This window comes from Pistacia vera, unplaced genomic scaffold (genome assembly GCF_008641045.1).
Source record: "Pistacia vera cultivar Batoury unplaced genomic scaffold, PisVer_v2 Contig510, whole genome shotgun sequence".
Taxonomy (NCBI): Eukaryota; Viridiplantae; Streptophyta; class Magnoliopsida; order Sapindales; family Anacardiaceae; genus Pistacia; species Pistacia vera.
Window position 1 is genome coordinate 154870 of NW_022196347.1, and position 15617 is coordinate 170486.

A 15617-nucleotide genomic window follows, 5' to 3' on the forward strand; every position below is an offset into this window, starting at 1 on the left:
TGAAATCATTTGTTTTGATTACTTACTAACTATGGTTTTCGGTATAATATTTGCTTTAATTTCACTGAATATTGCTCTTAGAAAATACGTTTTTATTCATAATTATGTTAAATTTCCAAACATAAAGCATGAGGATTCTAAAACATGAACAAAACAAAACTGAGTGAGATAAAAGGAGAAAACACGCCACCTGCACCAGCAATTACAACTTTCAAAGGCTTGGTTGGACGAGGAGAAGCACGAAAGGAAGAAGATAAGTAAGCAGCTTCCAAGAAATTAGTTGTATTATCAATATCCGGTCTCGGATAGTCCACACAAGCTACCTGTAAAAATTAGGTCAAGTTTAGAACTTCATAATTCAATTTAACAAATCAAAATTAACCATTTAAAATTACAAACGAACCTGCAAAGGATTGTATCCCTTCCTAGGAGTTGTTTTAACATGAATTTTGATGGCCTTACCCATCAATTCACTCCCGTGAAACGCCATTAAAGCACTTGCAGAAGCACTTCCACACAAGGTGAGGCTCATTTCTTTGTTAGTGAAAGAACCTGAATTTGTTGGTGGAAGCTGAGAGAAGTTAAGTAGTTATTGCGATAAGTATAATATAAATATAAGGCGTGGTGATAAAATGAGATCGTCGTGGCGTTGGAGGTTTGCTTAAATTTGGGAACGGGAATATTCTGCTTAATTCACCACGGTTTTTGGTTATGGAGCCAAACACGCGTAACTTAACACCGCATTTTCGATATTTTAAGCAAGGTTCTGAAACCGACTTGGAGTGTCTCTCGACCAAGGGGCTAGGTCTCAGGGTTGCCCAGTTCGATCGGTTAAACCAATGGTCTAACTTGTGATCTAATAAGTTTGAAATCTTATAAACACACTCTTAAAAACTACGCAAGAGTTTTTATAGGTCTGAAATCTAGTAAATACACTCATGTGATCTAACCCTAAATTGATTTTCCCGACCAAATTATGGTTGATTCTAATAGCCAAATTTTAATTCGACATCACCACCTGAATCACCGTCCTCCACTCTACAAAACCCCTCTAATTCCATAACTTGTTAGCCCCCCATTAGCCGGCCATGACTCTCGAACACCGTCGTGATTGGATTGATTTTTCTGACCAAATTGCAACTAATTTTGACGTCCAAAATTGAACATGACACCACCACCTAAACCACTGGCCTCCACTCTACAAAACTCATCTAACCTTGGCATTTAGTAGCCCCTTGTTCGTTGGCCGTGACTCGTGTATTGGTTGATTTTTTCGGCCAAATTTTGGCGAACTTCGGCTTCCAAAATTTAATCCAACACCACCCCTTGAACCATCGGCCTCCACTCTACAAGACCCCTCTAACCCCGGCACTTGGTAGCCCATTGTTCAATGACGATCAAATTAGGGATTTTGTGAATAGTTAAAAATGGTAACCTGGACCAGAGAAGGCGCCAATCACCAATCAGAGCAGTCCGACCGACCGATCCGGTTTTCAGAACACTGATTTTAAGGCTTGCTAATTGGGTTCTCTTAATTCACCATTACCAGTTAACTCAAACATTAGTTCAACTTCACCAATGAGGTAAGGAGAAAATTTAGCTGCCCTGTACAGTATTTTAAATATAAGGCGTATGATCTAAATTTTAATTAAATAAGGTAAATTGAATATGATATTAATGTAAATTTGTTTTTAAAATAGGGTATTATTGTCCAAAATTTTTATTAATAAGGTATAAATTGTAACAAAAAAAGATAACCCTGGTAATCTCAGAAAACCTAAGAAAATAGAGGTATCAGATTACCTCTTATATTACCTATACCTTATTGGTATTTGAAGATTACTAGTATCTTATATTACTTGACAACTAAACATGTAATCAAGTAATATAAGATGAATTACCCCAGTAATGCCACTTAACCCCGAACCAAACTGCCCCTTAAGGTAAAATAGATTGCTTTTTCAATCCTATTTGTAATTTTATTCGATGATAAAATTGTAATATAAATATATTTTATAAATTGATCCAATCAGATAAAGAGTTATCTTATTGTAATACAAATTATCAAATGACTTGAATGAAAAGCTAGATTAAACTATTTAATGTTAACTAAATAATTTTTAAGCTATTGGATTACTATGAATTAATAATCATGGATTTTTTTTTACAAATTTAAGTCAATCTTTGTTATAATAGCTTGACCCATTGGCGAAGCTCAATAACATCACTCTTTGAGAAGGTTTTATCAATATTCTAAGTCCTAAATTGGTGTATACGTTTAATACTAAAGTTACCAACAATTTATAATTTAACAAAGTTTCATATAATTAATACAGATACAATCAACTAATCTTGTGACTGGTGCATCTATATACAAACATAATATTTAATATTTTTATAATTGATTGATTGTATATACATCTTTTATAGAACTTCTTTTCTTTTTGGACAAAATGATGGAGATTACGCAATGTAAAAAATAATTTATGAACCAATCTTTATTGAAAAACTAATAGCTAAAAGATTGGGGGATGAAGATTAGAAACTTCAACAATTTTATCGTGTCTAAGCGCTAACTTGACCACGCCTACGCCTCTAAGCTTATTCGCTTAGCGTCATAGACCCTCACCTTGATACCAATTGAGTATTGATCCCATTGTATTATCCTAATGAAAGTAGAAGCGATTGATATCATCTCCCCTCTCAAGGCAATGATATTATACTCCAAATGATCATTACTTAAAATCAGAGAGAAAACATGAAATGTTCATTTGGAAATAGATTCACTATTAAAGAATCGACAAGTTCTTCCTGTGTTTCTTTTTTATAAGTTAAAAAATGAATCTCTATCTTATATGTTAATTACAATTGATATACAATCGTCACTCATCTTTCAACAATTTTGCCTCCAATTAAAGGGCATTTACGCGAATGCTTGCCTCAGCCAATCTTCCTTTTGGTCGTGCAACAAGCGCTCAAAATCCTGCATATTTCTATAAATTAGGGCTGACCACATACCAAACTAGACATAAACTCTACCTGTGCTTCATTTTACTTATCTACTTTTCAAATCTTTCATATTCCTATCAACTATATTCATTACCTTACACTAACAATCAATACCTTGTGCGCTCCCCCCTCAATGCTAAAACAGTTTTGCTTAGTTGTAGCTTTCGCACAAAAAAATTCTGCCAAGGCCATTTTTAAGGAAGAAATTGTGGTAATGAAAGACAGCAGATAATAAACGTTTTGACCGGACAAAATGTACCTGTATGATAGCTTGAGCACAAAGCTTTCCTGACAACACTGCACCTTCCACGAAGCCAGATACTTCTGTTTTGTGTAATCCCCAGCTAATAGATCCCTCTATTGGAGATCTTTGTAAGGGACGACAAGGTTCACAATTTGGGACAGTCTTGTACACAGACCTGAAATAATAAGTTAGGCTTTGAAAATGGACAAATCAATGAAGTACAAGAATGGAAATCTTTGATGTGTTATTGACAATCGTTATGACACTACATGTAGAAGCATTTGCTAAAGGTTAAACAATATATAGTAGTGAAAAGTACTAGGCAGGATTGACAAATTTTGAATTAGTTGAAAAATCAAATTAGACTGCTGTCTGTTGTCCAGCACTAGATACCATTAGCCCTTCTATCATGGCATAACAATATGCAAGAGATCGTCCACTTTTCATCTTATGTTCTTAAATGTCTTACAAATGTAATCAATTTCACCCTTATAACATCAAGAACTTCTCATTCCCAGGCACTAAGGGATGTACAACCACCTTACTAGGGACCAAAGAGTGTCTTTGCTTGCAAGACCTTCAAAAGTTTTTTTTGCACATCACCTCCACATCCAACTGGGTTTAATTACTATCTACTATGAGCCAAACTATGTTCGATAATGTTTAATTTGAATCCCAACATCATTCTGCAGTCAAGATCCACAAGACTTTGTTTTTGGATTTATTACCCAAAACAGGTATGCATATGCAAGCAACTTATCCCAAGAAAAATAAAAAACTTCTCTTCCTGGCTGATGTATGATATCACAATCAAACCCTCTTGCAACCCAACCTCCTTGCTTGGAAGACCCTCGGATATTTTTTTTTGCATGTCCACACATTTCTGATATCAAGCAACTTGCTCCCTTAAAAAATCAAAAAGTTCTCTTCCTGGCTGATTTATTTTGTCACAATCAAGCCCTCTTGCATCCAAGCGTCCTGCTTGTAATACCCTTAGAGAAACTTGTTCACACCACCGACACTTCGATCGGGATTGGCCTTAATGCCATCTATCTACTCACAATTTACAAGACGTCTACTTTTAATCTCAGAGTTATTTCGCACTAAAAGAACTGTGCAGTTTTTTGTTTGAGCTTTTATAACCCAACATGTGTTTTAAGATGTAAGCAACTTCATCCCCTATTACATCAGAGACTTCACAAGTAATGTGGGATGTCACAATCACCCAATCAGAAATTCCTTTCCCAATCCATGCGGATGTCACAAATTCAAGTGATATTGAGGTAATTTGTTGCATCAACAAAAACTTACTATGTTATAAATCTAGGATTGGACCCTTTGAAATTTACAGAAATGTTAAAAGGTTGGCCATCTACCTTGGTGTTTTTACAACATGGTACTTCACAATTTTTGCTTTGCTTTGATCAGCAGAAATTTCGTCAGGAAAGAGTTTAGCAAGCTCCTTCATTGTCCATCAATTATTTCTGAGTCACTGCATGAGATCCATTCTTCAGCAGGGGCAAAAACTAACTCCAGCATGGATTGGTTAGGGTTGTATATTCCTACATAAACAAGGAATCGCGAATTAACCACTTTATGCATAATCAAAGAAAGATGCAGTTAATGCAGTTGGTCTGTACTTTGAATAAGAAAACTGGGTAAAAAGATAGACATCGACTTATATACTGTCCACATATTCACAGAGAAGAGCATACAATTAACTGTCAATATCCATTTTTTCCTAAATATTAAACATAACAGGTTAGTTCCTCATGTGGTGCCTAACCAGCCCAGCTACCCATGCTTGCAATATGTTAAGCAAAAGCTGACCATTACCAGGTCAAAATTTAAAAGTTTATGTTGTTTCCCACTAATCAAGGGTAGGGTGTGGGTAGAAATAATGAATTTAAAGGTACAGGCCAACAAAAATGCTGTGGTTAATATACATGCGTTCAACAAGGAGGAGAAAATAGCCAACAGGGAGTCAATAAATTAGAACTTTACCTTACATGTTACAGACATGTCAGCGTACACACTCAATAAGGACTTCTGTAAAAGGAGACGCACAGATGAAACTCAATACAGAACCAAAAAGCAATATTACTAGTACTGTAAGATAACATCAAGCAGAAGCTAAGAAAAACTCTTCTTCAACCATGGGCAACCAAAAGGCATTAAGATAGTCCAATTACTATTAGCTTGTAACCAATCTGCATTGAATCGCTAATGACTATTGCACAAACAGCACTGAATTAAGCATAAACTAAGAGCAGGACCTGCTGAAGAGTAGTGATCATAGGTGTTTTTAGTTTCCTGTCGACCTGCAGATGAAAATAATCTGTATCAGTTAACCACTGGACTCAGATTTAGCTCTCACTAATGACTAACTATAGAAATGAAGTTGCCAACAATTCCCAAAGATAGCCGATTACATACGATAAAATCCTTGACTGTTCAAAGAAGGATGAGAATTCTTTGTCAATCAGTTAATAGCAGCAAATGTAATGAAATTGAAAGTAAATAATGAAGAAAAGAGTGATGAATTGATAATATAAAAAGCAATTCATATGAATTTCCCCATTTACCTAAATAGTTGCATTTTCAGAACATTTTAAAGCTTGAAATAAATTTTCACTTTCTATCAACTTACCTTTCCATTTAAGGGAATTCACGGCACACATTTGAAAAAAGACATTGATTAAAATGCGTGATGATATAGGACGTTCTAGATATATTTCCCATGTTACCTCAGTACTTGCATTTTCAAATATTGAACAAAGAAATTGATCAAAACTAGTGACATGTACAAAAAAATGCAACTTTCCCTATGTACACCAGTACTTTGGATTGGAGACCATTTTAGGTTACAAAAAAACTCACATCTTATCAACTTATTCTTTTCCATTTATCAAAGTTCCCAGCCAAACCATTTAAACAGAGAAGTCATTTCAATAGCTTTCTAATTCATCATGCCATGATGAGGGTTACCTCATATTATTTTCAGACAAAACAAAGGTTCATCACACTAACCATATGTAACATTGATACTGGAACTCCAACCAATTTCTCCAATCTTTTGAAGTACAGCATCTCTTTCCAATTTTCAGGCAAAAGAAGCTTTAGGATGTCAACTGAATAAACAAGATCCATAGTCCAAATTAGTGAAATATGATATTATAAACACCTATAGTTAATAAAAATATATAGTATACCTGGAGTGGCAAATACTAAACATCTCCTTCAATAACTTCCCCGCTAGTAGTAAGAAATTCTCACTTCCATTACTATCAATCCAATTTTCTGTATCCGAGAATTTAGTCGCACTTCACCACCTAGTGACTGAATGTGATTAACAATCGGCATGCAAAGTCTCTCTGGGACTACCATCTAAGAATGCCATCTTGGAACCATGCTTCTCCTGTTAAACATAATAAAAATTTATCTGAATCAGCCATTCTCTACAGAGTTCGTTTATGTATTAAGTATAATAACTGGAAACGTATATCCAATAGTTATCCAACCAATGCTTATTCACATTATACCATATTCATATGCACACAATAAACCAAAACACACATAATACTCCAACAACATGTTAGTTGTTATCATGAGAAACTATTAGGTCTCGATTTGACTTGATCATAGTAAAACAAAGTAGAGAAAAGTAATTCACTTAATTTGATAAAAGACCCAATTATTCTACCTATGTCAATCTAAAATAGAATTAAGGGAGAATGAAAGCATTCTTTAAATAAAAGGGAACATTGATTATATTCTAATTGATATCGGTCTTGTAAAATGGAAATATATTATGTAGATGGATCTATAAAGAAGTATAAGGTACAATGAGGTACATTTTGTGTATGTGATATTTTCTCTAGCTTAAAATATAATTAGAAAAAATAAAAATGTACAGAGAGACTAAACAGCGGTTTATATATCACACATGGCGGATTGCCACAATATTACAGTTCAAAGGGTAATCAAAACACGTGGTTCTAAGTAGTTGTTCGGTATTATTTTATAAAATTATTTGAAAATAGAAACAAGAATTGAACGTCATATTTTCAAATTTTGAGAATGTAGTATCATTCTCAAAAGCAGTATTATGAAAATGAAATGTGCAAATGTGTTCAATAGAGTTCTTTAGAAGGAAAAAATATGTTTTCGATATATTATTACTAGAATAACTTATTAAATTACCTAATAGTTAAAAAAAATTTAAAATTTAATAAGAATTCAAAAGCTCGAAAATGTTTTATGGTTATTCACAAAAGAATCATGAAATGGTGAAAACAAGATAAGTGTTTTGTCATTTCCTTTACAAAAGTTAGAAAATGATTTGTGTTTTATGAAACTTTTTCTAAAATTTGTTAATCAACACATTGTCTCCCGTGTTCTAGACTTTGAAATGAGAAATCATTTCCGCAAAATGCTACCAAATACCCCAAACCTTTCAAACACAAAGAAAGCAGCAGAAAAGTTTGAGAGTAAATTTGGTCATGGTAAACAAAATAGAAGTGATATGTTACTTGATAGTTCAGTTTTACATCTACTACACATCCAACATTAGATCGCCAGCCAGACTTTACCAAAGGTCATTTAAATTATTTTGATATATGTTAGTATAAAGTTTCTGGTGGACAATCAAGAGATTAAAAAAAATTAGAAACACAAGAGGATACTGTGACCTGAAGAAATCGATTAAAGCAATCAATACCATTGCATTGACAATTCATCGGTTAAAAAATTTAGTGCCTTTGACATGGCAATAAACACCTCTGTCGTCACGCGCTCAGGTACTCCCTAAAGTTTAAAAGACAAAACAATTAGTCAATCATTCAGCTTGAAATATCTGCGAAGTTTATGCCAAATTCACAAGCACAAAGCATTCTGAAAATTTAACTTTGAGATAGAGAATACAGAACTCAACTCGAGCTAATATACATGTTCACTTGCTAAATTTGTAGTTGCACTAGCATTCAATAAATTTAACATGAACGATACAAAATAACCAACTCAACTCAGAGCTGATTTTATATATAAACCTAGGTTGGACTGGTTTAAAAAGTACTAGTGATTAATTCCCAAACATAAAAAAAAAAAAAAAAAAAAAAAAGGTAGTGCACACAAAAACAATATTTGTGTTCAACACATTCTTCATGGTTTTAATCTAAAGTAAGGTAAAACATCCAGGTCAAATTGATACTGATACCATGCTGTAACTCAAAAATCCCAAAGTCTAGATTTAATAGGTAGGGCACCCAACATATAAATAAAGTTTTAACAACTTTCAAGAGCAAAACAATCAATAAAGTTTCCTACGGGAAATTATTCCATGAATTTAGACTATATTTTGGAGGTACTTTTTTTTTTTTTTTTTTTTTTTTCTTTTTTATAGAACACCAGTATACTGAAAAAGAGAAAAAAGATACAGAAGTGGACTAGATTTCCACTGCAAGAGATTGATCTCACCAATAGCTCAAAACTTGCGTAAACTGTGCAATAAAACACCAACAAGAGAGAGAATTCAACAGCCCACAATGCCACAAAATTTTGGAGTACTTCAAATTCTTTACTTAACTCTTCCAAGAATAAAGTTTTCCCAATTTCGTCAGTTTCTAGTATTCTGGAATTTTTGTGCAGGTTCTTCAGACAGTTGAAATTTGAGGCTTGCATCAACACTCAAGAGTATTTCACTAACACTAGTACCACAACCTCAACTAACAACACCTAGGATCTCTTTGTCGGTAAGATATATTCTTCTTTAGTCAAAGACAAAGCAATGCTCAATTTCGATAGACAGTCACAGACACATTGTGCATACATACACATTTATGTCGTATTTGGTCAGCTGTTCTAAAATGAAGTATGAGGGCCATGCCTACAAACTAACGTCAATTATCTTGCAATTTCACAAGCAAACACAGAATATTTTGAGTGTCTAACAGTATCATATGCCACAATAAAGTTCCTGAAAGACTAATCCACTAACAAGCAGAATTGCAAGTTTCTAAAACTTTTAATGATCAAAACATCAGGTAAGATCTAAGATACCAAATATTCTCTTAGCTAAAGTTTCAATACAAGGCATGCAATGAGTCATATGCTAACCAAGTGAAATGCGTTACTTACTCATGTATGCACATAATACTGGCAATCAAAATTACCACTGTACCTGCTTTATCATCCACTCCTTAACGTTAAACCATCTTGGGCTTCAACATAAGCTTGTCCACCAAGAATTGCAGGAAAGTCCAATCGCAAACTTGACTTTCTCGGCCAAGTCAACATTTCATTATTCCTTAAAATCGCCCATACCTTACAGTTACATTCAAAATGTAGAGTCAAATGAATAAGCATTAAATGTGTAGCTAAGTGAGAAATTCCATCTAAAAAACGAAGAGAGATAATATGTAAACTCTGGAAAATATCCTGCAAAAATTGTGGAAAATTGAAGAAATTTAACTTTTGAAAAAAAAAAAAATATATATAATAATGACATTAACAACCAAAGTTAGCATTGAAGTTGTACAACTACAAAGATAAGTGAGAACCCTTCAATTCAGTATTCTTCTTTCTCTTATTCATGAGATTTGGTAGGCTGTATTGCGCAGATTATTCTTCATTTCCTTGTTTAATGATAAGCTTTAACTTGTAAATCTATGTCCTAAGTTAAACTTCCAGTTCACCTTTACTAATAACATTTTAATGAATTAGTAACATGTTTTGTTTCTTATAATACTATATTGATTATGGGCCACCATGTCATAGAGGTGGTAGGAAGAATTGAACTTGTGTTCAATATTTATCAGGTAATAAGTACATAAACCAACAAGCCAATTTACTCTTTGTTTCCATCTTGGTTCTTCAACATGCATTTCCAACTACGTAAAGAGCACATACTTTTTTTTTAAGAAGAAGCAGAACATAACTTCAATTAAAAATGGTCAAGAAGTTTTCCTTTTTTTCTAGTGGTGGGTACAAGTATCTAACCATTTACAGGAGCTGCAGAACTTCAGGAAAATCAAATCGGCTGAATTCTCCTGGCTTGTTTGGCATTGCAAATATCATTGAGTGCTCCTTCCACTGCATCGATCATTGATACCAAGTTCTCCGAACAGGTTTCGTATATTTGGGTAAGCCCCAACTTGCCAGCAAGAAAAGAAAATATTTATAATTAAAAGGAAATGCATAAGATTACCTACTTTAAGAAAGGAAAAGACAAAAGGTGACTTCGTCAAAGTTTGTTATTGGAACATTCAAAAAACTGCATAAGGTAAAAGATACCCACTAGATCATCACTACGAAGTGAAGTGCATCGAACTTATTAAGACATTCATAACACCAAAACACAATCACTAGAAGACAATAGAAGTTGTGGAGTCAAACACAAAGACATCAGCAAACAAGAATTAGTTTCTAAACTTACATAATTTATCGAGTAAAAATGCAGTTAGAACTTAGGAATGATGGTTAATAGAAAATATGTTGTAGCATCACGAACTAATATATAATAAAAAATAAATAAAATAAAATAACTAAGTAATATAAAGAAACTATATCAACTCACAAAATATATGCAGGCCTGTCTCTACCAGTCCCCATCATCATCTTTCCAGGCAGCTACCTATAAGGAAAAAGAACAAGTTTAATGTTGAATGACAAAGAAATTGAAAAGATAAGACCCGGCATTACATATGGATATCAAGATGGAAAAAATATATCATGCAATTGTGTCAATCCATGCTCCTAGAAACAGAAAGTACTCATGCCACAATATCAACCAGAATTAAAAACTCCAGATTATCATCCATATGAAAATCGCCTATTGTTCAATGATGCTGAAAAATGACCTCTCTTCTATCACTAACTAGCAAGTCTTTGTAAGTTTCTAGAAGTTAACAAAGACTAAGAAATCAACAGAAAGTAACATTATACTTTAGTTTGGCGTCACTAATTGGGAAGTGGTAGATAAAGCAACAACAAAACCTTCCACCTAGAACATCTCTTGCTTCTAGTAACAAAGGTCGGTGACCTGCATCTGCCAGATATTTTGCAGTTGATAAACCAGCCAACCTGCAATAATTTTGGAAATTAGAAGTTTCATTACATAAATAAGAGAAACTTTTTAAAAGATAAATGGAGATGGAAAGTTTTATTTAGTTCAGTAGTGTAAAGCTTTTGGCTAAGTGTCACGAGAATAACAGAGGACTGTGTCAAAAGATTGTCTTGGATGCTCAAATTGCACTGTCCAAAAGCAATTTAGAAACCTTTGCTTAAAGATTCAAAGATTCAGTGCTCCCCTAGTACATTGGGAAAAAAATTATAATGGTGACCACAGGGGTTTTAATTTATCTGCTGAGAATAGGCCTCACAGAGAAGAGACCAAAGTGAATATTCTGTCTTGAAGCAAACTTGTTCAGAAGACAGATTGACTAGATGAGTTAGTTCCAGTATGGAACTTTAGTTTTGCTAATCCTCTCTGAAGATTGTGTTTCTTGGCTGCATGAAGTGGTTGATTCCGATCAGTAAACTACAGAGAGATTAGGGTTTGGGCAAGATTGCTGAGATTGAGGGCATTGGAGACAAGAAGAGGAGATGATAAAGAAATGTAGCCGTTAGAGTAGAGAGGGGTAAACTTCTGAATTTTGTTGAATTATTCACATTGTGGGGAATTTATACCCAGAAAAAGAATAGGAAAGTGTAAGTTGTTTTGATCACCTCCAAATAAGAATTACATTGCATAGAATTGGGCTGGAAAATTTGTTTTGAAAGCGTGGTAGAGGGGATGTTCCTGCAGCCTCAACAATTGTATGCTTAATTTGCAATAGATAAAGCAAGCTTAATTATTTAATTGGACTCCGGCCTCTCTATGTCCAACCCATAATTATTATGGGCTCACCATAACTCCATCTACTTTCACCAACGATTGGCCCTTCAAGACATTGCAGCCCCATCTGATCTTGACAGTCCAGCCCCTCCTCTATATTTTCTTCAAGAAAAGAGAAGCCCAACTCCTTTCCAGATTTTTCAAGCAAGCTAATTGGTTTACTAATATATAAGGTATGTTGTACTTTTGAGATTACATTGTTCCCTTTTCATGAGGGTAAAACTAACCCAATTCTTCAAAAAAGCAAGATTCAAAGAGACAAGGGGAACAAAATATGTTATTACTTAAAAAGACGTCGACCCCCAAGGTTTATTGTTTTAGCCACTGATTTAAAAATTGGACCAAACCGACGCCCTATTCGGTCCGAGTTACCATTTTAAACTATTCAAAAAACCTCTAACCTGATCACCGACGAACGAGGCTATTAAGTTTCAAGATTAGAGGGTTTTTGTAGAGTGGAGGTCGGTAATTCAAGGGATGGTGTCGAATTGAATTTTGGACGCTAGAATCAATCAAAATTTGGTTAGAAACATCAACCCAATACGTGAGTCATGGTTGGCAAACGAGGGACTACCAAGTGGTCAGGTAGAGTGGAGGCCAATGGTTCAAGTGGTGGTGTTAGATTGAATTTTGAACGTCAAAATCACCTGAAATTTGGCCAGAAAAATCAACCCAATCACATCGATGTTTGCAAGTCACGGCTGGCGAACAAGGGCTACCAAATTTAGGAATTAAAGGGCTTTTGTAAAGTGGAGGACAATACTTCAGGTGGTAGTGTCGAATTGAATTTTGGCCATCAAAATTTGGTCGGAAAAATCAATTTAGGGTCCGATCGTAGGGGTGTATTTGCTAGATTTCAAACATGTAAGGACTGCTGCATATTCTTCAGGGGTATGTTTGTAAGATTTCAAACTTTCTAGATCACTGGCAGACCACCTGTTTAACCGGTCGGACCAGGCAAATCGAAACATGGTCCCTTGGTCGAGTGACTGCTCGAGTTGGGTTTCAGAACCTTCGTTTTAACTAAAAACTCAGTTTTTGATATAACAAATATCTACCCTTAATAAATCATTAATAAGCTATTGAAAGAGTGAATATATATTTAGTGAATTATTGTTTTGTTATTTATTTTAATAGCTAAAACATAACGACAAGTTAATGTATTAACTCTTGATCACTAGTGGGTGAAGTTTTTAAAATCTCAAGAATTTTTTTGTTATTTAATTAGTCATCAGGAGATTAATACATTAACTATCCATCCCTAGTGAAGTTTACACAATGGCTAGCTAATTTTTTACTAATTTTCTCACTGCTCCCACGAATTTTGTAAATTACCAAAAGTTAACTAAATAAGTTAAGATTTTGCATCTTAGTGTTGTTAGGAACTTAGGATCACTGCAAAATGTTTGGATTCTTTTCATATAATTGAAGTATGTTAAATAACTGTGATGTTTGTCAACCTACTTCCCAATTTTGATTGAAGTTTGTACCTATAATTATTCTTTCACGTTAATTTAAATAAATTTTGATTAAAAAAAATAAAATAAAGGAATAATGGATTAGGGTTTAGAAAAGAAATTAGAGTTTAAGCCTTAGGGGGCGTTTGGTTCAGGAATGTTAGATTACTGGAAATATTTGATTACTGGAAAGATAGATTACCTTGGAAGATTACTGGGAATCTTTAAGAAAATATGTTTGGTTAGTTGGTGGGTATGTTATATTAATATGTTTGGTTATGAGAATAAATTGGTGGGTATGTTATTTAAATTACTAAATTGACCCTCTTTTAAATATTAATATAATATTATTTTTATTATTAATTTTTGAATAATTTTTTAACCCCCAATATTTCAGATTTAGCTAAAACACCCCCGCTTATAAAAAAAATTTAATTCATGACGAAATCACCCCCACCTCCCGCCGCCTGCCGCCACCGCGAACAACCGCCGGAAAATTGCGGAGCCCCTAAAAAAGAAGGGAATTGTGGGAGGCTCCGGAAGGCTTCGTTATGGCCGTTTCCGGCCATATTGATGGCCGAAAACGGCCATATCAGGCCAAATCTGGCCGGAAATGGCCAGATCTATTCTGGCCATTCCGGCCAGATCCTCGATCTGGCCGGAAATGGCCAGAATAGATCTGGCCATTTCCGACCAGATCTGGCCCGATATGGCCGTTTTCGGCCAAATTGGCCAAAAACAGCCATATCGAAGCCTCCCGGAGCCTCCCACAGAATTTCCAGTGTTTTTAGGGACTCCGGCAATTTTTTGGCGGTGGTCCGTGGTGGTTGACCCGCTGTCGGCGGTGGTGGCTGGGTGGCTGTGGTGGTGGTGGCTTGGTGGCAGTGGTGGTCTGTAAATTATTTTAAATATAAGGGCATTATTATCTAAAATTTTAATTAAATAAGGGTAAAATTGAAATATGATATTAATGTAAATTTGTTTTAAAATAGGGGTATTATTGTCCAAAATTTTTATTAATAAGGGATAAAATTGTAACAAAAAAAGATAACCCTGGTAATCTCAGAAAACCTAAGAAAATAGAGGTAATCAGATTACCTCTTATATTACCAATAGTAACCATTATTGGTATTTGAAGATTACTAGTATCTTATATTACTTGACAACTAAACATGGTAATCAAGTAATATAAGATGACATTACCCCAGTAATGCCACTTAACCCCGAACCAAACTGCCCCTTAAGGTAAAATAGATTTGCTTTTTCAATCCTATTTGTAAATTTCATTCGATGATAAAATTGTAATATAAAATTAATTTATAAATTGATCCAATCAGATAAGAGTTATCTTATTGTAATACAAATTATCAAATGAACTTGAATGAAAAGCTAGATTTAACTATTTTTAATGTTAACTAAATAAATTTTTAAGCTATTGGATTACTATGAATTAATAATCATGGATTTTTTTTTACAAATTTAAGTCAAAATTCTTTGTTATAATAGCTTGACCCATTGGCGAAGCTCAATAACATCACTCATATTGAAGAAGGTTTTATCAATATTCTAAGTCCTAAATTGGTGTATACGTTTAATACTAAAGTTACCAACAATTTATAATTTAACAAAGTTTCATATAATTAATACATGATACAATCAACTAATCTTGTGACTGGTGCATCTATATACAAACATAATATTTTATAATATTTTATAATTGATTGATTGTATATACATCTTTTATAAGATAACTTCTTTTCTTTTTGGACAAAATGAGTGAGATTACGCAATGTAAAAAATAATTTATGAACCAATCTTTATTGAAAAACTAATAGCTAAAAAGATTGGGGGATGAAGATTAGAAACTTCAACAATTTTATCGTGTCTAAGCGCTAACTTGACCACGCCTACGCCTCTAAGCTTATTCGCTTAGCGTCATAAGACCCTCACCTTGATACCAATTGAGTATTGATCCCATTGTATTATTCCTAATGAAAGTAGAAGCGATTGATAT

General features: G+C 34.0%; 1 protein-coding gene and 1 pseudogene across 1 annotated transcript; both read right to left on the bottom strand.

Moving 5' to 3' along the window:
- Positions 1 to 137: 137 nt before the first annotated feature.
- LOC116106258 (15-cis-phytoene desaturase, chloroplastic/chromoplastic-like) lies at positions 138 to 816 on the bottom strand. Its single transcript, XM_031392603.1, has 2 exons — positions 404 to 816; positions 138 to 323 (listed from the first exon to the last, which is right to left on the bottom strand). The coding sequence occupies exons 1-2, from the start codon at positions 530 to 532 to the stop codon at positions 138 to 140; spliced, it is 315 nt and encodes a 104-aa protein (XP_031248463.1). The 5' UTR covers positions 533 to 816.
- Positions 817 to 2587: 1771 nt separating this feature from the next.
- Positions 2588 to 12169, bottom strand: LOC116106259 (annotated as a pseudogene).
- Positions 12170 to 15617: the final 3448 nt, after the last annotated feature.

Bases quoted from the DNA above. Each gene is read 5' to 3' on its own strand.
- LOC116106258 (XM_031392603.1), bottom strand. From the start codon at position 532: ATGAGCCTCACCTTGTGTGGAAGTGCTTCTGCAAGTGCTTTAATGGCG. The intron at 324-403 runs GTTCGTTTGTAA...TAATTTTTACAG, and splicing joins AGGGATACAATCCTTTGCAG to GTAGCTTGTGTGGACTATCC.